The following is a 22,785-nucleotide window of genomic DNA, read 5'->3' as shown; positions in this document are numbered from 1 at the left end:
GCCAGGGGGCGCTCTCCGCCGCGCCGGGCCGTGCTGTGCCGCCCCGGGGCGGTCCCCGTCCCGTTCCCGGCGGACGCGATGGCGCGGATCACGCTGGAGGACCTGGAGCGGCTGGGCGAGGAGCCCGCTGCCGCCGACGAGGACAGCAGCGACAACGGGGACGACCCGGAGGGGGAGGGACGGCTGTTCGCCCACTGGGAGGCCGTGGCCGGCACTCACCGAGTGAGCCTGCCCCAAGGTGAGCGCCGGGCCTGGCGGGGCTGTGACGGCACGGACCGGGACTCATTCTGCGCCGCGGCCGGGGCGAGCCTCGTCTCTCGTGTGCTTTGCCTTGCAGACATGGCAGGCCCGATCGCCCAGATGGCCCGGCACAGGCACGCTCGCGAGCCCGTGCCGTACGTGTCCCTCTCGCAGCACGGGAAGGTGAGGCCTGACCCTCTCCGCACACCGCTGCCCGCCCGCGGTGGGGCCGCCTCGGGGGCTGCCGCCAGCCCGGGGCCTTGGAAGAGCCTCTCCCTGGCGGGGAAGGGGCCTCGTGTCGGCGGGCGCGCATCAGCCTCGCCGGGGTTCCTGGAGCGCCGCGGCCGGAGTGGCACCTCTGGATCGGTGCAGTATTCCGGCACTCGTGCACCTACTCCCGTGTAGAGTAATGGCAATGCTCAGCTTCCCGGCCTTTATTTTAAAATTGGACGAGTCGTGCTGCTTTCTCTGGTCTTCTGACTTCCATCTGCCTCCTTTACCAGCCTGTCCTCTTGTTGGGGTGGGCACATCTAAGAAAGTGAACTTTCAGTTCAGAGCCTGCTCCCTGCCATTCTCCAAACACTTTGTTACATAGCTCAAAGTCCTGCTGGCTTTGTGTATGTGCTGGTTATGTTGTCTGGTTGAGCTGGAGAATTCAGCTGGCACAAGATAAAGATGTGTCTGTGGGGAACACAGGGCCTGTGACCCTGGCTGTCAGATGAGAGCATGTGTAGTTATTTGTCTCAACCACCAATCCAAACATGGTGTCTTTTGCCTGAAGATCTTCTCTTTGTGCTGGCTATGTTGCCCACTTACTTTCATCTCTTGCACATAAGGGTGCTTCTGTGCTTTGAGAAATAACTGCTTGTCAGACTGGTTCTTGTGTCTCTGCAGGCCTAGCTGGGCTTTCTACCATGAAGACATCTGTCAGTTGTCGTCTATATGAGAAGTGGTTAACCAATTTCTTCTGGGCTGAGATCCAGCACTCCCTGTAAAACATGTCTGAGCATGTGGCTTGTGCAGCTTGGAACTGGGGCTTCACCACACTCCCTCTTTCCGTGTTCTGGGTCCCAGGGACTTAATCTGGCCTTTTCTCTGCCTGTGCCAGTCCCAGGCAGGAATGGGGCCCCAAGACTTTGTGGGAACTGAAGAGCTTTTTTTGTTGTTGGCATCCCATCTGTGCCTGAGGAGGATTGTTGGAGTGTGAGGCTGAGTGAGAAGAGCCACTGCCTGACATCAGCGCTGAGGGGACTTTGGAGCTGGGGCTCTTAGGGACACGTTTGCCAGGCTCAGGCAGATCAGTAGGATTCGGTTGCTTTTCCTGAGCTATCAGTGCTACAAGCCCTCATCCTCTTGGAGGCAAGTGAGTTATTATGCCACCTACAGCATTGTGCCCTCTCAGCACTCAGCCCCCAGCTCAGTCAGGGCTCAGTTCCCCAGCTCACATTGCAGGGACCTGTTGCTGCTGTGTCTGCCTGAAGCACCTTCCTTATTTCTTTAGGACAAGTGTCATCCAGAGTGGTGGTGCTTAGTGGAACAATCAGGCTGTGGCACAAGGAGATGCTGTGACTTCACTGGGTTGATTCCTTTATTGCAGGTGGTATGAGAGTCTCAGATGGAGTAGAGGGATTGGCAATTTTCTTGCTTGGAAAATGCTCTTGCTCTGCTCTGCTTTGCTTGGTGGGACAATGGCAGGCATGGCTCCAGCTAGAGGGGGAATGCCCAGTGTTTTGGGGTACTCTTGTCACTGGCATCCCACTGATGCACCTAAGCAGGCCTGCTGCCTTCTGCCTTTGGTTTGGCTTTCAGGGTACACACCTGATTTGGGTGGAGGCACAGGGAGGCTGCACCTAGCGCTGAGTCTTGTCACAGCTTCCTCTCTCCATCACTGCCATCACAACTATAGAAGAAAGAAGTTTGGGAAGATGCAGTGAGCTCCATGGGACAAGGCTGTCTCATGACCACTTTGATCTGGATGAAGAACAGGCTGAGAGTAGGAAGACAGGTGCTGGCTACAACTTCCCAGCACCTGTTTAGGTTACCTGTGGTCACAGATGTGCCAGGAGCTGACCTATGAACATACCCAGATGCAATTTTCCCATTCCCCTTGCCCCCCTTCTGTGTCAGGTTTGTTCAGAATACTGGACATTCTGTGTTGGAAATGGAGAGTTTGACTCATGCCACAAATTCCACAGCTGGAATTGGGTTCATGTCTCTTCTTCCTCATGTCACTTCTTAGTATGGCAGAAGGATCTGAGGAGTTTTATTCTAGTCTTCACAACTCTTCTGGGTGCTAGAGCTCTTCTGCCAGACTTTCCCTGGTACTGGGTAGGGACGTTTGTTATCCTCTCTGCATGCAGTGTTCCAGGAAAAGGCACTGCACCTGAGAACAACATCAGCCTTACTGGAGGCCTTTGGGTGCCTGGAATCAGGAACATCCTTGTGAGTAGGCCGGACCAAAGAGGAACTGAAAGTCCTGTGGCCCTTGCTGAGGATGTGCTGCATTCCTTGTGCATGCCAGGAGCCTCCAGACCCCCTTACACCCTGTTCCTTGTCTGTGCCTTCCCTTTTGCTGACTTCTGCCCAGTGCTCAAAAGTATCCTTGTCTGAGGTGTGTGTGATGCCAGCTCCCCTCACCTTCTTTGTCCTGCTCTGCCAACCACTGCCTAGCAGGGCTCTCCTTTCGGCAGGCTCATGTCTCCCCGCTTCTTGCCTGTCAGTGTTGGTTTTCTACCCAGCTGCTGCGGTGTTGTCAGCGTGCTCCACCCTGACTTGGCTTGTCTGTGGCCTGTTGCAGTGCGAAGAAGCAGCCTACGAGGAGCGGCAGTACCCAGCAGGGAAGTGGGCCTGTGTCACCATGGGGGAGCCCATGTATGAGCAGAGCATCTCCCTGAGCTTCATGAAGCTCATGCGCTACATCTGCAAGGAGAACTCTGTAGGTGTGTGCAGGCAGGGGCTGGAGGGGCTGGCAGAGTGCACAGAGTGAAGGGCTTTGCCGCTGTCCATCTGGAGTGGGGAGGAGGGCTGCTGCTGCTGCTGCTAACACACCTGTCTCACTGCCTGCCTGCCTCTTTCCAGGTTGCCATCTGGGCATGACAGTCCCAGTGCTCAATGAAATCCACCTGACCAAGGAGGGGACCGAGCTGGAGCGTGAGGTCCTAACTGCCTATTATCTCCCAGGAGCATTCCAGCAAAACCCCCCCGTTCCCACGGACCCTGAAATCCACATCATCGAGAGGGCACCACTCCGGGTTATAACCAGGTGACCCCAGCATCAGAGGTGTTTTCTCAGCTCAGCAGAGATGTACAAACTCCCTGCGTGGCTGCTGTGGTTCGTTAGCAGAGGGATGGGAGCTCTGGCCATGCCAGTGTCCTGGCTTTGTCGCTTACGCTGTTCCCTTTGCTGCTGCTGCAGGGTTTTCTATGGGATGACCACTGAGGAGACAATTCTGCGGGAGATCAGTCTCTTCTGGGAGCTCTTGGGCTCCACAGACGCGGTGCTGCGGGGAACCTACATCGTGGCTTCTTATGAAAACCCCAGCATCCCTCAGCGCCGCAATGAGATCTGGTTCATCTGCCAGGCCGAGTGAGTCCCCTGTGCCACCGCCAGCCAGCGCCGACTGCACCCGGTGGAGATGGCACTTCTGACCCAAAGGAGACGGAGCACATCCCCACCCGCTATTCAGCCGCACCATGAGAGACTAAGAGACTGTGGGGTGGGTTTCCAGCCTGCCCTCCAAGGGTCCTGCCAGGGGAAATCCTGCCTAGCCTGCACTTCACCTGCCCCCACAGCTGAGGCTGAAGCTGGCACCAAAGACGACCTCTAGAGCGAGCTCTTGATGGGAAGCACGTGGTGGGGGCTCATTAAGGCAGTAACCGTGTGGGCCTGTGTGATGTGCTGGCCTGACCTGCACTGGGCTTGCAGAGCTGTGCCAGGGTGGGTCCAGTGGTGGGCAGCATCACAAGGTGATGGTGTCTAGAAGGCGAATGACTGTGTACAATATGTGGGGCTCAGTGTGGCCTCTGGCCTGCTTCCTGTGAGAATGGCTGCCTGTTCTGAACAGAGCCACTGAAATGCTGCTACAGAGACAGTTGATTTCAGAGGGGAAAAGGGCTTGAATTCAGGTGTGAATCCTGAATGTTTCCTGCTGGGGTGGTTCTCTTAGGACTGTTGGGTGCCTCCCTGGCTGTCACCATTCCTCAGCCAGGACTAGGGCGCTGGCAGCCTTTGTCCATCTCCTGTGGGTGCTGTTTTGCTGGCCTGCTGTGAGCTGAGAGGGGTAGGTCCAGAGAGCAGCAGGAGCGGCAGCACTGTGTGTTGTGTTGTGCATTGCTTAGTGAGTTTCACATCCATGAATGCCATCATGCTTTCCTGGGGGAAGCTGGCAGTGCCAACAGTAAATAAACCCAGCTCAAACCACTGCAGCTACAGATCACTGATGGTGTGGGGCAGGGAGGGGGCAGCTGGGTTGGCTTGGGAAGAGCTTTGCTGTCTCCTTCCTGAAGATACTCCAGGCTGCAAAGCTGTGTCTCTAATTAGCCGAGGTTACAGCTTTCTGTTCAGCCAAGCACACCCTCTGCATTGCTGCACAGGCTGTTTCTGTTTCTCATTTTTCCCTGGTACAGAAGTTGGATACTGTGCCCGTACTCCACATGGGCACCTGACTATGGGGGTGAGAATTCAAGTGGAACTGCATGTCATGCTGGTTGGCTGCAGGAACTGGTGCACTCCTGCAGGGATGTGCTCAACAGGCTTGGTGTGCAGAGACTTTTTAACTGCTTCTCATGCAGTTCCCAATGAGTTTTCTCATGCTGTATGCCTTGCTGCCTGCCACTGTTGCTCAAACTCCAGCTCTGGCCCTTTGTCCCTGTACTGCAGCTGAGGGGTAGGAATGGCTGGAAGGCCTGGCCCCTTCTGTCTGGTCTCACTGCCCAGCAGCACAAGTGGCTTCTGCCACTCCTTTCTCCAGTCAGGGGCTGCTTACTGTCCCCTCTGGCTGTGGGGAGCCTGCATGCACAGCCACAGGCTGTGGGAAGAGTAGAGCTGAGCATGCTACAGCCTTCTTTGCAAGGGAGCCTGAGGCAGAGTCTGGGTAAGCACAGCAGGGGCAGACAGTGGTATCCTGGCTACCTTGTGATACAGTTCTTGTTTCTGGGGCACTAAAGGCAATATGGACCCAGGAGATACAGTCACAGCCTGCAGCACTGAGTGCTGATTTGGCAAGTACACCTCAGAGAAGTCATGATACCTGGATCAGCACTGCTTAGCTCACTTTCCCTCCTGGGGAAAGAAACAATTCCCTGAAGCTGGGGTCAGGTGGCTCAGTATCAGTGGGAGAACAAATAGTGTGTGTGGGACAGAGACCCTTTCTCTTATCAGCTGATTTGCTCACCCTGAGCTTGCAGGTGGAAGTAAAACTTCCTTTCCAGAGAGTGTTGAATAGGCTACCACTTCCTCTGAGGCTGCTTGGTCTCCAACCAAAACCAGAACAGCTTTTGGTGGCAGGAGGTGGTGGCTTTCCTGTGAGAGGGGTCTGGTCTGTGGTTACTGGCAAAGTTCCACAGCTGCATGCCCTGTGGAGGCAGCTCTGTGGTCTCCCAGGATGTGGCAATGGTGGGGGCTTCTGCTGCAGCAGCAGGCTGGTGCTGCCACACAGGGCAGCAAGCACTCCAATCCTGTGCCACAGGTTTTGTTGAGTAAAGGCTCCAGCATCCTCTGTGATGGATCCAGCAGTGCTCAGGGCCATGTCTGATGGCTAGTCTTCCACACAGTACCAAAACCAGTATTTTGGAGGCTCAACAAACCAGCTGGAAAGCTGGTGTTCAGTGACAACTGCCAGAGCCGGTGGTGCAGGCCTGCAGCAGGTTCCACCAGAGGCATTGGGTCGGGCAGAGAGGCTCCGGTCTGGGGCATGCAGATGGCCCAGACTGCTGCTGTGTCTCAGCTCGGGTCCTGCAGAGGAGCAGCAAGGAGCCGGCAGCGTGCTGTACATTGGGACTGTGTGTCCAGCCCTTTGCCCGTAGTAGGGTGCTCCTGGCTCCTCGCTGCCCCGGTGCCTTCACAGGGTCTTTCACAGCGGTACAGACCGGGATCTTCTGCCATCAGTTTAACAAATAGCCCGACTACACGGAGCCCTTGGGCGGGAGGGGAGCTGCGTCGCCTCCTCGCTGCTCGGGGCACCCGGGGGCGCTGGCAGGAGCGAGGGGGTTAGGGAGGAGCGGGGCGCGACCCTCCCCGCCCCCCGGGCCGGCGGGGCTCTGCGGGGGATGGCGCCAGCGAGCCCTGAGCCTCGAGCACCGCGACGGAGGCACGGGGGGCCGAGCCGGGCGCTGCCTGGGGGACCCCACTCCTCCCGACCCCGCCCGGTTTCCGGTGGCCGCCCCTCCTCCGGAACCCCTCCCGGCGGCGGCGGGCGGGGCGGCGGCGGCATGGCTGGGGTCCGGCGGGCACGCTGACCGGCGCGGCGGATGGCGGCGGTGCGGAGGATGGCGGCGGTGCGGGCACTGCTGGTGCTGGGTGAGTGCGGGTCGGGACAGCCACCGCAGCCTCCCCCGGGAAGGGAATGCTGGTCCCGGCGGCGGGGCGGGGGCGGCGGAGCTTCGCGCCTCCGCTCGAGTCCGTGGCTGGGCCGCGCTGGGGCCGGCGGGCGGGGGTCCACTGCCGGCCCCGGCGGTGAAGGGGGAGCGGCCGTGTCCGGGGCCGAGCCTCCGGTGGTCCGCGCCCCCCCCCGGCTTCCCGTGAGCCCGGCGGCGATGGGGCCCGCTCGTCCCGCCGGACTCGGGCGCGGAGCAGGGACTGCGTGCGGCCCCATCTGTTCCCTGCTCCGGGCTGGCCGCGCCCCCGCCCCGCGCAGCCCCGCTGTGCTGCGGGAGCCGCCGGGGCGCCTCGCCCGGCTCTCCTTCCCCGGCGTGCGCCGGCTCGCCCTGCACGCCCGCCCGCTCCCAAAGGGGAGCGTCGTGCCGAAATCCACAGGGATGCAAATATGCCAGACATTTGCCGTCTAGGAGACGGTGAACGGGTGTCCCCGGAGCGGAGCGGTCCGGGGAGGGCTCCCGAAGACCCCTCGAGCGGGGCTTGGCTCCGACCCGCGCCCCTCCGGTCCCGTGGGCAGGGTTGACACCGGGAAGGCTGCGCGGAGCAAAGGGTGGTTTTTCCTGTGAATTCTAGTCAGTCCAGAACCCCGAGGAAAAAACCACACGTGGGCACGCGGTGAGCTGCCACCCGTGAAGATTGACCTCCCGGCCGCGGAGGGGTTTTTGTCCCTTGCTGAGCGCATCTGGATGAGCCCTCTGCCCCGCCCCCGTGCCACTCTTCCTGCCCGATCCGAGCTCCGCGGCCCCCTGGTTTTCCTGGCTGCTGCTTTTCACAGTGTTCAGCTGCAGGGCCTGAACTCTCCTCCTCTCGCTCTGCTCCGTGGTGTTTCTCCCCACTGACCTCCGAGCACCATTTTCCTTGTCTGAGGAGCCCAAGGTCTTGGCTGTCGTGAGAGCCACAGGGGTTGTGAGCTCTCTTCCAGCCCGGCTTTGAAGTGTCCCACGGCTACCCCATGCCACATCACCTCGTTTCTTCACTTGGGAACCCTGGCAGTAGCTGTTTCCCGTCCCTTCTGTCTCACCGTGCTCAGTTGTATTGTTTGCTTTGCAGTTTCCGCTGTAAAATCAAGAGCAATCTTAGTTTAGCACCTGGGTGGAATACTGCCTTTGAGGGAAGGATATCTACTGGGCTGCTGCCCGCCCATATCTGGAGCCGCGGCTGAGCCCTGCTGCCAGGCGGCAAGTATTGTCCAATTTACAGCTGATAAGCACGAAAAGCAGCACTTACTTAGCTGATTAGCACCGTGATTGCCATCCGCCTTGGCAGCCTTCTGGGAAGGCTGTTTCTGGCGGGGGAGTTCGTGCTCAGCTTGGGCTCTGGTTTGAAGTCGTAGGGCCCTTAGGACCTGCCACAGCATTCACCTGTGTGCCAGGAGGCCACCACTGGCAGCTGGGATGTGCAGACCTGCCTGTGAGGGCTGTGTGCTGCCTTTCCTGCCACTGCAGTCGCTGGAGTTTCTGTACTGCTCCAATCACGTTCACTCCCCCTCGTTTCTCTTGCTGAGCAGGATCACATCCTACAGCACCAGGGGTAACATGCAGCTGTCCAGCTTGCAGACACTGTAAAAAATCTCAGGCGCCATTGGTGTAGCCAAAACGTGCAGTTTGATGTCTGGCTTTTACAGGCTGCTGGTAAGTTTTGTAGGCTGCAGAGCATTGTCTCTCTGCCTGTGGATGGTGTTTGGAAAGAGCACTGGGGAAAGACCTGGGAGGTGTGGAGTATCTGTGGCTCACACAGGTCCTTTGCCATGTATGTGTTCCAGAAGTGCTCGGTGCCTGGACTGCTGCTCCCTCTTCTTCCACTTCCATTGTTCAGTGAAGCTGTGATCTTTCTGGTAGTGGCACTACAGCATGCCAGATGTGTGCTGACTTCTGCTGGAACATGTGGTTGAAATGCTAGCAGAGGAAATATTTGCTGAGTCAACTTTCCTTTAAAGCAAAAAAGCCCAAAACCAAAAGGTCTATTTTGTTCTGGAAATGCCTCAGTGTCCTGTGTTGAGCTGTGTGTTTCTGTATGGCAGTGCATTTCTCATGCTTCCTAGCAAGCCTGGTTTTAAAGAAGAAAATTTATGAGAACAGGAATGAGCTGATCCCCCTTGGGACTTGGCTGTGTTCAGACAGTGCTCTGGGCAGGCTGGAGCCTCAAAGTGGCAGGAGCTTCAAAGGTTGGCAACTCCATAGTCGTGGCCATAGGCACTTCTTTGTCTGCACAGTGGGCTCCAGAACCACTGGGAACTGGCACTGATCAGGGGGCTGTCGTGTTTAAAGATCCCTAAAGATGAGTTCTGAGCTCTTAACTGACCTGGAATGAGACCATCTTCTAAAGGCAGATGTTTGAACTGCTGCAAGCACCTGTGTTTAGTTGCATGCTGGGTGATGAATGTTCTTCCAGATTGGGAACGTGTTTCTTCCCAGTCTGCTGAATCCCTCTTGTTCAAGGGAGGTGGGGGGATGGCAGCTCACATCTGCTAATTGCTCAGATGGTAAGTCTCACCTTGTTTGGCCAAAGGCTGGTTCATGCTGCATCCAAGCAGATAAGCATGTGTGTCCTGGGAAGGCAGGCTGCACTTCCTCTAAAGGCCATGGAGCCCAAAGGGAATGGAGGGAAGAAGGTAGGAAAGGGGTAGGAAGAGAAGAGCCTCACCTTGAGGCAGTGGACAAGAACACAAGGGCCAGTTTGGCTGTAAGTGATAAGGCACTTCAAAAAGATCTGAAGGCTGTGGGGTCTGGTTACAGGTATTTACTAGAGGATCTTTACACTAATATTTTTCTTGCATTTGTTTCAATTCATCTGCTATTTAAGTTGCAAAGATCAAAGCTGTATTCCAGCAAGCACACGTGGACTAAAGTAAATAGCAGGACCTAGTACACCTCTTCCCAGTGAATAAACACTCTTTCCTCTCTGAACGTTTTCAAGCATACCTCTCAGGCCTGGAATGCAAAATATTTCACATTAGTAGTGGGTGTTTCCAGTGCTTTCGATATTTGGGAACCTGGAACAAATGCTTATTTAGAAGTGGACAGACCTGGGTACAAACGTGCTCTTTGTGAAGGCAGTTGCTGCTGTGGTGTTTGGAGGGAAATTCCCCTGGGATTGGAGGACATGCAATTGTTTGTCCAGACCCCAAGGAACAGTTCTCATTCTCCTAACATGAAGTGTTGGTCTCAGGGGCTGGGACAGGCAGCTCTTTGGAGACCTGGAGGGTAGTGAGAGTAGCAAGAAGCTTGGCAGATGCACAGGAACATTCTTCTTGATGAGGTTTAAGTTGCACAGGGTGTTAGCTTTGGGTTTGGTGGGGTTTGCAAAGGCTGTGAACCAGCACAGTGGATTTTGCTGTGTAAGGGAAAGAGGCAGCCCCACCTTTGGCATGGCAGTACCTGCTGGAGAAGGCTGATAATGTCTAAAGTGGGAGAAGGGCGACTGTAGTGTCTTCCACCTTTATAAGAAATTAACTGTGTCTGTGAGAAGAGGAGGAAGAGAGATGGAGAAATGATAATTTGTCAGTTGGTAACATGTTGTTTCCTGGGCTCAGTGTGTTTCAGCATGGCAGAGGTGCCAAGATGGGTGGCCCGATTCCATGTCTTGCTCCTTGCCTGGAAGATATTGGGAGATGGCATCCCAGAGCTACTTAAAAATACTTTTGGTCTGTTGGAAGAGCAGATGTTGTATTGCACAGAGGGGTTAAAGGGCTGTGCTGTGCCTGCAGCATACCTTGTGTGCTGCCTTGCCTGAAAAAAGCAATCACACTGCTGGACACAGAAGGATTTGTTCTCTGGGGGAGACCTGATGAGGAAGGGGTGGGGATATGCTGCAGGTTTTCAGGCTTTTCATGTGGCTGCTGCTAGAGCAGTGGCCATTCCCTAGGCTCTCTCATGGTGTGGAGGCTCTGCACATGGGTTACATCTTGTTCCTGATATCCATGTGAGCTTTCAGAGGTCCAAAATGTTGGGCTCTGGTTTCTAGGGAGGCTGTTGAGAGGGAGTTGCTAGGAAGGTCAGGGGCCCTGGGGTCTTCTAGAAACTTTTTTGCTTGCTTCCTAATGCTGACGCTGCTGAACCACAGCATATGGAGGCAAGCACACAGATTTTTGATTCTGGAGGATGTGGCCTGTTCAGAGTCCTGCACTTCCACCTCCTTCATCCTACCAGACCCTGTCAGGATCTGCTGTGCTGTGTTGATGAGCTGTCAGTTTTATCCTTTTTCTTGCCTATCACAGTGGCTGCTTTCCTGCACTGCTGTTGGGTGTTACAGGAAGGAGCAGTGTCAGGTCACCTCTGAAGTCACACAGGACAAGCAAATCCACCTTTGCATTGCAATGGGAGCTGTTGACTTTGCCATTTGGTTTAGAGTGGACAGCTGGTGTGCCTAAAAAAGGACCAGACTGAAGGAAGGATCATCTTTGTGGAGAAGACCATCTCCTGTTTCAGTCTTCCTGCGCCTTCTGAATATATCACTGTGCAAGCAGTAGGAAGGAAAAGAGGCTTGCAAGGCATATATGGGTGTAGGTTGGTTTGGGAGCTAGACCAGAATCTTGCTTTGCAGGAGGCACACAGGTGTCTGTAGTCCCAGGGAGTGAAGAGCTGGAAGAACAGTTGTTCAGGGTCTCTTCGGGAAGTGGGTGAAGAAGAAGAGTGAAGGCTGACTGTAGTGAAGTTCCTGTGGGCTCTTGAGGTTGGAGGCATATTCAGTGTTTTAAGCAGCTGCAGCTCTCCAGGCTCTGAATCCAGGTGCTGCTTAAATAGAGGCTGAATAGGTTTGTCCAGCATTTCCTATTGTCTCTGCTTTCTTTGGCACGGGACAGCACAGTGAGGATGAACCCGTGCCACCCAGTCAAGGCAAGGACTCCATTTCTGGTCATTCCTTTGTTCCAGGGAAATAGTTGGCAGTAAGCACTGTTCTGTGTTTACCTGTGTCTCCTTTTAATCTGTGCAGCTCTTGCTGAGTAGCTGTGGAAGATCTTCAAGCCAAAACACAAGTGGTCTTTGTTTTAAAGCATCAATTTGTGTTGGCAGCCAGGTCTGCCGTGCATGTGCTTTTCATTGACTGCTGCTTCGGCTCAGTTTCTCACTCTTGCCAGCTCTTTTTTAAACTTAATACAGAAATGTTTTTCCTGAGCTTAAAAGGCTGACCTGTACAGTACTTCTAGTCTTAACTTAAGCCTTGTCTTTTTCAGGGAATCAGTCTCTGTCTGGTCACAGAATAGGCTGCTTACCTGTGCTTTGAGAGATGACTGATAGACGCTGTCTGATAGCAAAGAGAGAGGCAAGGGGGGGACTTCAGAGTGGTTTGCAAGTTTCTGAAAAAGCCTGATCTCTGTGCCTGGGATGAGCAGTTTCAGTGTGCCTGCTCAGCTCTGACTTTTCCCAAGCTTGCTTGTCTTAGCAGTTTGGTAAAGTTGATGGGTGGGCGCTATTTTGATACTCTTTGCAGACTGTTACCGCCTGGGGCTGCTCCTTTTATTTGTTCAGCTTTCAAAAATCCATCCTCTATTCTCTCATTTTGACCTTCTGAAATTGTTCTGCAAGGGCCTCTTTTGAGAATGCATTCTAATCCTTAAAAATTCTAAGTGCCATCCAGGCAAGGCCCGTGCTGTAATTAAAACATTTCTGCTGGAAGTGAGCAGATGAATGCTGAGGTGTTCAGGTGCCTCCGAGAGCAGAATGAAAACCGAGTCCAGCTGAGGAATTCAGGATGAACAGCGAGGAGCACTGGTGAGCTCCTGTCTCCCTGCACAGGGGGTACACACAGGTTTTGTGTCAGGAGAGGAGGCATGGCTGGTTTTAGGTGATGACTCCTCCTGTGAGGTGGTGCTTGCCAATGGGATACCAGTGGCGAGTCTCCTCCTTGTCAAATTAGGCTCTGACTTGAATGGAGCAGGCAGGGATTTTGGCACCTGTGAACTGGAGCATGCACAGGGCCCCTGAGCGTCCATGAATTGAATCCCCCACTGTCAGGTGGTCTGCACCTCTGGGAGGTTGGGATGGCTTGGATTGATGGTCGTATTGTGCAGGATGATGAATGAAGAAAACTGATGCGAGCAGATTTCCTGTCTGGAAGGTGGTGTGACACATTTGATTTCTGGGCATGAACTTTCCTTCTCTGAAAAACAAGATGATTCAAGCTGGGAGAAAGCAATGACGTAGGGCTGCTGTCTGTGCTGGGACCCGGGGCAGAAAGGGGCTGGGGTTTAAGTGAGTGAGGATTACAAGGCTCTTTGTATTTCAGCCCCTGGTTGACCTGTGTTCAGTTCCTGGGTGACTTCTGAGAGCAGTGTCCCTGAGTGCTGTGCTCAGACCTTGGTGCTAATGCCCAAGATGTTTGTAGCTCTAATGTAATAAGGCTTTGTAACACTTCCTCTCCTGTGATACTGTAGTGAAACAAGGTTTGTCCCAGCAGCAGGATTTTACATTTTGATGCAGCTCAGGCCACTCTGAAGAGCAGCCAGGACTGCACCCTCCTGCTGTCGATTTGGGCAGACCACGTTGGCTCTGTCCTCCGTCACTCCAGAGGAAAGCCAGACAGGTCTGTCCCCAGAGCCATGGCATGTGGAGGCCAGGTCCCATTCTGGCTGCAGAGGGGAGGCTCTGTGTGCCTCTGGGCAGCTCTGGGTGAGAAGGGGGGCTGTCCTTTCTGTGAGTGATGCTGGCACAAGATAGGCACGGTATTGCTTAAGACCTGCTGTAAACGCTCTCCTCCTTGCAGTTGCTCATTGGCTTCTTTGGGAGCACAAAGGAAGCCTTTGATTCAAACCATACAGTGGCTGTCCAAATGGTTAAGGGCAGGACAAGCTGCTGCTTGCAAGTGCCTTTATTGCTGCACTGCAGCGTGCCTTGGTGTGTGCCCTGCCTCTGCTGGGGCAGCCTGGCACTCCTGTGGCACAGAGCTGCTCCACACTGCTGGCACTGTTGAGGTCACTGGCAGTGCCTGGATCACTGGGAAACATTCACTGGAGACAAGATCATGGATTTTGTCTTTCCTAGCAAAGACAAGACCAGAGAGAATAAAGCCAGACAGTCTTGTAGGGTGCCCCAAAGGGCAGTGCATCCAGTTCTCCTTAACCATTCATGGGAGCATGGATGGGTTTGTGCTGCTGAGGTCAAGTTGTGCAGTTGCCTTTGCAGAGGGACCAGCACCAAAAGTCTCTTTCAGCAGTTGCAAGAATTGTACAAATTGTCTTGGAGGGAAAAAACCCTAAGCTTCTCATGAGTTACTTGATGTTCTTTGTTCCTTTCCATCCATATGGCCTGCTGTAAACACCATGAGCCTGGCACACCCCTGAGCACCTGGCAGGTGCTATGGGGCTGGCCAGTTCCTGGGCTGAGACTCCTTCTGCAGCAGTGAGATCTTGTTCTATGATCATTCTTTCCTCCAGCTAGGTTCAAGCAGTTCTTTGTCCACCATATTCCAAGCAAAAGCTGAGTGACAAAGGCAACACATCTGATTTTTTTTCATCTTCTGAGTTGACTCCTGCTGGCTCTCCCTGCATGTTGTGTCTGTGCTTGCAGCCTTCTGATGTGTGAGTGGAGGAGTTACTTGCTGACCCTCCTGTCCCTGCCCTGTGTCTATCTTGCTGCCTTTTGCTGGCTCAAGTGCAGCTGTTCCTTTTCCAGTTGTGCCTCCTATCTCCACCTCTTCCTGATTCCTCTTCTGTCTCCAGACCTGCCATGGCTTGCCACACGCCCCCTTCTCAGACTTTGCTGTTGCTTGGTTTCTCTCCAGTGCCTGCCTCTGGGCACTGCTGCTTTCCCAGGTGTGGCTGTGGCTTCCTCCTGCCATCTTGAGATTGCCTTTGTCTCCTTGAGCCTGGCTCCAGTTCACAGCAGGTGATGAGAAATCAGAGCAGGGCTGGGGCAGGGCTGCTGAGATGTTCAGGTGGTCCTTGGAAATCATGAGACCTTCTGGACAAGGATCCTTCTGCTCAGCTGAAGAAAAGTCTCAAAGCCATGTGGTCTGAAGCAGAAAGCATTAATCTGGATGGTTAACATTTTGGCAAGGAAATAACAAAAGACTGTCATCCTGGGCATCCTTCACCATCATGTTTTGTTTCTGTGGCCTTGCTGGGATTTTGGCCTGCCTCTCACTGGCTGGAGATGAATTCCTGCAGACAAAGGCCTGCCATGGGTTTGGTGGAGCAATCCATTATTCCTGGGTTGCTGAGTGGTCACACTGAGCAGCCAGGAACCTGCAGGTATCTCAGCACAGCTTCTTGCTCCCCAGGACCTGGCTGTTGCCACTGTTTGTGTCCTTCCTTGCCATTTGGTTGCTGAGGGTGTCCAGGTGGCTTTGTACTGATACTCTTACTGACTGTCCAGTAAGAACTATTTGTTCTGCAGATGTATTGGAAATCAGCTTTTCTGCTGCAATGAAGAAAAGCACTTTATTTTCAAGGAGATCTGGTTAGTAGGAGATCTGTCCCAGTGAGTCTGTTATAGCCAAGCTTTTCTTTAATTTGACACGGGGGCTTTGCATTAGATTTATCTGTAGCAAACATTCTGCCTAGTTATTGATTTGTAAAATATTCCAGAAAGTGCCCTGCTGCATAGTCTTCCCACTCAGGGACTTTTTTCCATTTTTAGCTGAGATAATGTAGCAATGTCTCATAGAGAAGCTACCTCTTAATTAATATTGCATGAGCAGAAGAAATATTAGCTTCTCCATCTGCTTTCCTATTTTTGTGGCTTTTAATATAGATTCATAAATGGCTTTAATGAAAATAAACAAGGAACTGTTCTTTTCTGTGCCCTCTCTGCTTTCAGAGGTGATAGTGCAGGTCCAGCCTCCCAGGTGAGGTTTTTCCCAGGAGGTGAGTCCTGGACAACAGCCCTTCCCTGCACAATTGTAAGTGATGGTTGTGAAATGGGGCTGATCTTCAGCTTTCTAGCAATGGAAAGAGGAGAATCTAGGAGAAGTCTGCAGAGCTGTAGGACATAGCTGGAGACAGATATGGGGAGTTGTGGATGGTGCTTTGTAGCCAGAAAGAAGCCAGTGCCACACAGATGGAAAATGGATGTGCAGTGCACAGCAGGGAGTGTTTATGAAGGAGGGTTCCTGAAACACTCTTGGGTATTGGCACAGAAATCCCTGTGAACCCAGCAGGAAGTCCTGGGCAGCCAGTCCATCCTCCTGGAGCTTCAGAGGCAGCCAGAGCTCAAAACCCAGCCTTGCAGAGCCTATTTCAGATGTCTTCTCAGTGCCTTTCTCAGCACTTTTTACTTTGCAGCACTGTGGTGGCTGCTAGGAAAAGTGATTGCCTCTCCTGGGAGCTTCTTTCCTTCCTGTAGGGTGGGAACAAGCAGGTTTTTACCTTTGGGAAACCCAATGGTGAAGCAAGATGCTCCAGAGATTCACCAGGAGTGAGATCCACAGTGCAGCCCAAGGTCTGCTCAGCCGTGGGGAGCCCAGCAGTGGGATTGCCCCAGTCTAGTGTTGTATGGTGGCATTTCCCAGCCTCCATGATTTCTCCCTCTTCCTGGGAAGGCAGAGTGGCTGGGTGCATGCTTGTGGGTGGGCTGTACAGAGGCAGCAGCAGGAAGGAGTACACAACTGAATCCCTGCAGCAGTTGCCAGAGCATGGGTGTCGTTTTCAAGACCATGGCACTGGATGAACCATTTCTCCCATGAGCTGTGAGCTGTCTGGAGAGCTTGGCCAGCTGGATCTTCATGGCAAATCCATCTGAGTCTCTACAGGCATATAACTAAGGGAAACTTAGCTGTAAATATACTGACATGACCTGGAGAGAGATTTAAAATATTTATCCTAGAGCAGAGCTTGGGATATAAATAAGCTCCCTGTCTGTTTCCCTGCACGCAAGGCTCAGAAGTGCAGCTTTGTCCCTTTGTCCCCAGCACAGAGTCTTGTTTGGGACCAGCAAGTTGCTTGTGGGTGGGCTTGAAGTCCATACAGATGGTGTAAACATGGAGCTGTCAGCAAAATGGAGAGGGGTTTTGCAGTAGTGTAGATAGGAATTTTTGACTGCAAGTTCTGTCCCTGCTGGCTCTGCTCTGTAGCTCTCGGGGTGTTTGTGGAGTTTGCTGGTGAGCCATGTCTTGGGGTGTGCTGGGTGAGGTTGTAACCCTCTCACTTGGCCCCCTGAGCAAGCCAGATTTGCAAGATGTCCAGCCAAGCATAGCCAGAGGGAAGCACAGGTTTGGGTGGTACTGATGGGGGTGTTTTCTTCCTTCAGTGGGTTTGGTGGCAGCACGCAGAGAAACAGCTCACTCAGGCACTTCCAGTGGCATAAATAAGCTAATTCTCCAGCAAACAGTCCTGGGAGGGCAAGGAGGGCTTGCTGGCAGGAGTGTTCCATGCCCAGTGCAGCCTGTGAGCTCGCTGCGTGGAGGGGAGCTGGCTCTGAGCAGCAGCTCTGTCTCTGATGCTGGTGCATTGCTGAAGCAGCTGGCTTTGCTTGCAGGCCTCGTGTGCATGCTGCTCCTCTTTGCTCTGCTTCCCTTGCCCTGGCCTCTTCCCACCCCCACCCCCTTTTGTCTTTACAGCCTGAGCTTCCATTCTCTGGAGCGGCTGGCTGGGGCTCCTGTTTGCTGAAGGGAAGTGCCAGACAGTTTTATGGAGCTTCTTCTGGTTTTTCCTCTCATTTGGAACGGTGTTGCAGCTGGAACAGGAATAATGCAGAGCCCTGGCCAGGAGCTCCATCCACACACACACACACACAGCGCTGTTCTGGGGGAATCCCTCTTGGCTGGGCTTGGGGTGGCAGCAACAACGTCAGCCTTTGGTCCTCAGCCTGAGTGCAGGGATGTGAGGATGGATTGGCAGGGGCTGGTGTGATACCTGGAGATGCTGGCCCCAGCTGCCCTGGTGTGATACCTGGAGATGCTGGCCCCAGCTGCCCTGGGAGGAGCTCTGAGCCACACAGACCCTGTCCTCACTGCCACTGGGCCTTGCCTTCAGCCCCAGGGCAAGGAGTGATGAGCCAGCCCTGTCACAGCTCTGCCTGGCTGGCAGGACCTGCCTGCCTGTTCAGCACCACCTGGGCTCTCCTCTGCCAGCGGGAGTTTTGCTCAGTAAAGACATTTTCATTCTTACATGGCCCATGCTTAAATTGTGGGGGAAGCATCATCCTCCATATGGCCACTGCACAGGAAGCATGTGGCTCATCCTGGTTCCACTTGGCATCTTTCTATTGTCTTTCTTTTAGTGGGAGAAAAGTGCAGTAACTGCTGTGCTGGCCAGAGAGCTTAGCCTTTAGATCCCTGTGGCTCCTGCCAGCAGCAAACATCAGGTGTTTGTGAGGAAAGCAGGGAATTGCTCAAGGGCTCAGAGCAAGCCTGGCAGAGTTGGTTGGCAAGACCAGTGGGTGCAGCAGGTCTGTCAGTGGTGCTGAGTCGTCCTTGAAACATTTGTGCTTCTCACTGGGGCTTGGCAGTGCAGCTGGCAAGGTCTGCTCTGGAGCCTTTGGCTGATGCCCCATTAAAGATGGTTTCATTGAGCCAGCAGGATTCCCAGCTCCTGTGCTGGGCTTGAGGCCTCCTGTCTCCCTTGTCCCTCTGTCTGTCTCTATCTGCTACAAAGGTGTTGGCCTTGGGAGTCCCATGGCCACCACTGTGATGCCCAGCAAGCAGGTATGGGCCCACTTACTCAGCCAGAACTTCCTTTCCATGGGCCAGGGGCCAGATGGTGCTGCCAGCAGCAGCTGTGCCCTGAGAGTTTGGGCAGGAGGAGCAGTGATCTGGCTGCTGTCTGCCCTGTTCTCCTCCCAGCTCTACTGCACTGCACTCATGGCTGAACATGCTGGTTCTCTGGGCTGGCTGCTCAGAAATGGTATCTGGACTTCTCTTAGGGGCCTGGGACCACCCAGTGACCCAAAAGAATGGCATTGTTTGCCTGGTGCAGTGTCCTCTGGAGGTGCCCGTGCCCCCTGTTGCAGGAGGTGCCAGGAGCAGCAGAGCATGGCTTGGAGCAGTGTCAGTGTGCTCCCAGGGCAGACAGGCAGCTCCTGCAGCTCCAAGGCCAGTTGTTCTGGTTCAGCAGCCCCAGCAGTTTCAGGGAGCCAAGGAGCTTGACTACCATGGGGAGTTCCCTCTCTTGCTCCAGATTTTTTCTGAGTGAGGTGCTGAGATGCTGGGAGAAACTGGCACAAAGCTCAGTTCTCAGTTCAGCCCAGACACGTTCTCCAGAAAGACCACTAGCAAATCCCATTGCCCTGGGGACAAACTGTGCAACATGGTGTCAGCCCCACAGGATCAGGTCAGCCTGCAGTGGGGTTGACAGCAGTCCTGCTTGGCTTGGGAATGAGTAGGAACCTCCCAAAATACTCCCATTGCTCTGTGTCTGCAGAGTGGCACCCCTGTTAGCTGTTCTTGTTCATTGGCAGAGTAGCAGCTCGTTCTTCCCTCACTCCCCAGCCACCTGTCCCTGCCTTCAGAGGGTATCCTCACATTCTGCTGCTTTGGAGTGGCTCCTGCCTGGCTTTGGGCACACAGGAAGGCAGGGTCCCTGCTTACTGCTGGTATAAAGGTTATGGCAGAGTTAGGAAACTGAGCTTGGGGTGGTCTTGGAAGAAGCAAGCCCGTGGGATGTGTGCCTGGGGAGAGGACTGGGATTGAGAAGATCTGGACTGGGGGAGTAGGAAGGGCAGCATGAGGAACAGAGGAAGGGAAGGCCCAAACTGGTTTGAGCTGGGCAAGTGAGTGAGGTCAGTGTCAGGATAGCCTCGCTATCCTGACATGTGCTGGCAGCTGCCAAGAGTCTGCAGCTGGTTTCCTGGGCTCAGTGTCCTTGTGCTGAGCCTTATTGTCAGTTCTCATGGCCTTTTCTCCTGTAGCAGATGTGTGAGCAGTAACTGCCTGCCTTGGGATGGGGCTGTGTGCAGCAGAGGCTGCCCTGCTCTGTGTGGCAGTGAGCTCTTCCCAGGGCCCAGCTGATCACTGGCAGTGCTGCCTTAGGGTCTGCTCCAGCAATTGATTCAGTGTTCAAACACCAGTGGCTTTATTCTGATTTCTTGTGATAACTGCTCAGAAACTGGGCTTGGCCATTCCCATGTATGGGATCCTGGCAGGGTGGGGATACCCCACAGCTTGCAGTGTCTCTGAACAGTTTTTGGAAGGCAAATTGCTAAGTGGTTGCTGCTTTTTCCCCCTTTTTTTTTTTGTTTTGTTTTGTTATGGGTTTTTTTCCCCATTCTAAAGCTTTGTTTGTAGGACAGAATTGGTTTCTCAATATTTGCTTGGTTGTGTTCCACACAGAAAGCAGTAGAGAGAGGTGCTGTGGGCCACCTGGAGCGAGCTCTGTGGGGCTGTGCAGGCATCATGTCTCTTGCAAATCTGGAGTGAGCTGCCAAACAGGCAGAGGTTCAGTGGCCACCTGGGCTGACCCACACCCTCACAGCAGAGCTGGTGGATCCAGGTGTGTGACACAATCACAGAGGCAAATAGATGATGTTTTCCCAAGTGCCCAATCATCTAGATCCCCCTCAGTATGACCTGGAGCTCCTAGGTACTGGTCCAGTTTCTCCTGCCTCGTGAAGGCAAAGCCAATCTAGCAGAACATTTCTTGGGAATGCTGCTTTGAGCCCATGATTGCTTTCTGGAATAGGAAAAGATGTTTTCAAACCTTATATGATGAGTGCCCAAAGACTTTCCAGATGTTGTGCTGCTCTCTGTGTTCAGAGCCCCTCGCCTGAATCAAACCATTTCCATCTGGCCTGGTGGTTTGTTGCAAGCCTACCCATCTGAGAGGCTTTCTGGACTGGAACCTCTCGCATGGAGGATCACTCTGGCTGGAAATAATTTGGAGATGCAAAATATCTCTGGGTGTTTGGCTTGGCTGCTGCTCCAGCAGTATCTGCTAAGCAGTGGAAGAGCCTGTGTGTGGAGCAGGCATGCTCCCAGCAGCTGCTTTTTGTGGCTCTAGGGGCCTGCCCAGGAGCCAGGGGGGGCTGCTCACGTTACTGAGCGTTCATGATTTTCCTTGCTTGCTTCTATGGCTTCAGCTGGTGCAAGTGAGCCTGCTGGCTCTGTGCTTGTGACCAGGAAGGGAGGAAAAGCTGACCCGTGTGTCGTTCCCTGTTCTGGCATGCCAAAAATCTGCTTTTATATGAGCGTGCTCATAATGAGCTGTGCCAGGAAACACATGGCTTGCTGGAGACATGAATGGGAGGTCTGTATGGGGCCCTGTGCTCCCTGGGAGCCTCACAGGGACAAAGAGCAGATGCTGGTGTGCACTGCTTGCTCTGTGGCCGTCTGTGTCCTGTGGGCTGCAGAGGATGGGGAGCAGAAGATGGGATCAAGGTATGAAGTGCTTGGCTGATCCAGTGGTGGCAGAGAGGACAGGACAGGAGGCCAGGTGAGTGGTTTTACTGCCTGCTGCTCTTTGTGGCTCTCCTGGTCTGGAGAGGGCTGGCTTGCTGCTCTGGAGATGTGGGTGTTTGCAGTGAAGGCTGGGTTGGAAGGAGCCCAGGCATTGCAGACAAGAAAAGTGCTGCTAATAGCTTAGGATGACAATTGTGGATGGGGATGAGGGAGAACATGAGAGAGATGCCAAGCCCATTGGGCCCTAGGTAGCATGTGGGCAGAGGGGCTGTGCAAGCTGTTTCTGGCTGCAGCAGGAAGAAAAGGCTGTCAGGGGAGAGTTGCAGTCCTGAGCATTAGCAGCACTTGAGTCTCTTGAGTGTTTCTCCCTTGTAGAAGTGCTGCCAAGCCTTCAAGGGCTGAGCTGCTGCTGAGCAGTGCCCACACAGCACATGAGGAGTTAAACCTGCCTGCAGGCAGTGGAGCCTTGTTCTGACAGAGGGCTTGTCAGGTCCTCTGGACCAGCAAGCTCAGGATGCTCTAGCTCAGTGATTTCATTGCCCAGCCTTTGGAATCAAGCCAGGGCTTGAACGCAGAGTTTGCTGCTCTTTGATCCAAGAGTGACTAAAAGCAAAGCCCAAGTGCTGGAGCCATTCCCAAGGACTTGGCAACTGAAGGAATTGCTGCCTGCAGACAATGATGTTTAAGTTGCTCCTAAAGACAAGGCCTGCTTGATAATGTTTTTTGGGAGTGTGATATTGAAACCTGTGAGAGGCCAGGACCCCAAGCCCTAACACCATCCCTGCTGTGCTTTTTGTGGCCTTGGGATGGAGCACAAGTCATGGTCTTTTCTGAAAATGTGCCCATGGTTGCCATTGACACAACACTTCTGCTGTGGCCCTATGTCTTTCTCAGAGAGCAGGTGGTAAATCAGTCCTGAGTGTGAGCTTCTTAGTCTCTTCTGCTCTTTTTCCTTTGGGGACTTTCTTGTGGCCCCTAGCTCTGTCCCTGGGCTTGCAGGGAGCCAAGTCACCCTCCAAGCTGTGGTTCTGGTTGGTTGGTTTTGCTTGGGGTAGCAGCAGCTTAACATGCTGCTGGGGGATGCAGTGACAGCTCTGCCTGTGTCTGCCTTGCCTTGTTACAGGTTTTTACAGAGCTGGGAGAGAGTGCATTAGCTCATCCAAACCTTTCTTTTCCTTCATGGCTTCTCATCAAAGAGCAATAAATAACCTGTATTGCTGCTGGACAAATTGCAGAGGCTTTGTTTCTTCAGTGGTCTGAGCAGTGGCAGGGGCAGAAGCATAAAGGTCACAGTGTGGGTATGGTGGGGTGGTCGTGTATTGAGAATGGATTCCGAGGGGGCTAAAGGCTGTCACTGCCACCTTGCTTTGCTGAGGTCTGTTAGTTAGCTGGCACATCCAGAGTTGGTAACTGAATTAAAAAGTGGTGAAAGGGTCTCTTAATCCTGGTCTTTCAGTCTGAATCTGAAGTGCTGCAGCCTGGGGATAGATTAAGGCTACTCCTGCTGTTCACCTCAAGTTAGTGGTGGGGACTAGGGCATCTCTGGCCCGGCCAGCTTGCTCTCTCCCAGCTGAATCCCTGGACTCTGCTCTGCAGGAAAGTGCTTTGTGTGGATGCTGCAAAGTGCCCTGCAGGTTTGGGGAGCCAGGGGGAGCAGGCTTGCTTCCCAGCTGTGTGCTGCA

General features: G+C 53.9%; 2 protein-coding genes across 6 annotated transcripts in view; both read left to right on the top strand.

Annotated features, from left to right (window-relative positions):
• The first annotated feature begins 41 nt into the window (after positions 1-41).
• Positions 42-4,660, top strand: LOC103821297 (heme-binding protein 1-like). Of its 4 annotated transcripts, none has more exons than XR_007777285.1 (6): positions 42-238; positions 338-423; positions 1,742-1,837; positions 3,038-3,179; positions 3,319-3,571; positions 3,656-3,782. XR_007777285.1 is itself a non-coding variant. In XM_050972889.1 (6 exons), the coding sequence occupies exons 1-6, from the start codon at positions 79-81 to the stop codon at positions 3,828-3,830; spliced, it is 843 nt and encodes a 280-aa protein (XP_050828846.1). In that variant the 5' UTR covers positions 42-78; the 3' UTR covers positions 3,831-4,660. The 4 variants fall into 4 exon arrangements, 3 of the variants coding, with proteins under 3 accessions (XP_050828846.1, XP_009094389.3, XP_050828847.1); XM_050972889.1 differs by having other exon boundaries at positions 3,319-3,502; positions 3,656-4,660; XM_009096141.4 differs by lacking the exon at positions 1,742-1,837 and having other exon boundaries at positions 3,319-3,502; positions 3,656-4,660.
• Positions 4,661-6,657: 1,997 nt separating this feature from the next.
• PTK7 (protein tyrosine kinase 7 (inactive)) overlaps positions 6,658-22,785 on the top strand; it is a 34,563-nt gene continuing 18,435 nt past the window's right edge. For both annotated transcript variants that reach the window (XM_030235708.2, XM_030235707.2), the window contains exon 1: positions 6,658-6,757. In XM_030235708.2, coding sequence (XP_030091568.2) covers positions 6,709-6,757 — 49 coding nt within the window. In that variant the 5' untranslated portion in view covers positions 6,658-6,708. The remainder of the gene's footprint in view (positions 6,758-22,785) is intronic.

The sequence above is a fragment of the Serinus canaria genome, chromosome 3, assembly GCF_022539315.1.
Source record: "Serinus canaria isolate serCan28SL12 chromosome 3, serCan2020, whole genome shotgun sequence".
Taxonomy (NCBI): Eukaryota; Metazoa; Chordata; class Aves; order Passeriformes; family Fringillidae; genus Serinus; species Serinus canaria.
This window is presented reverse-complemented; position numbering and strand designations above follow the sequence as displayed.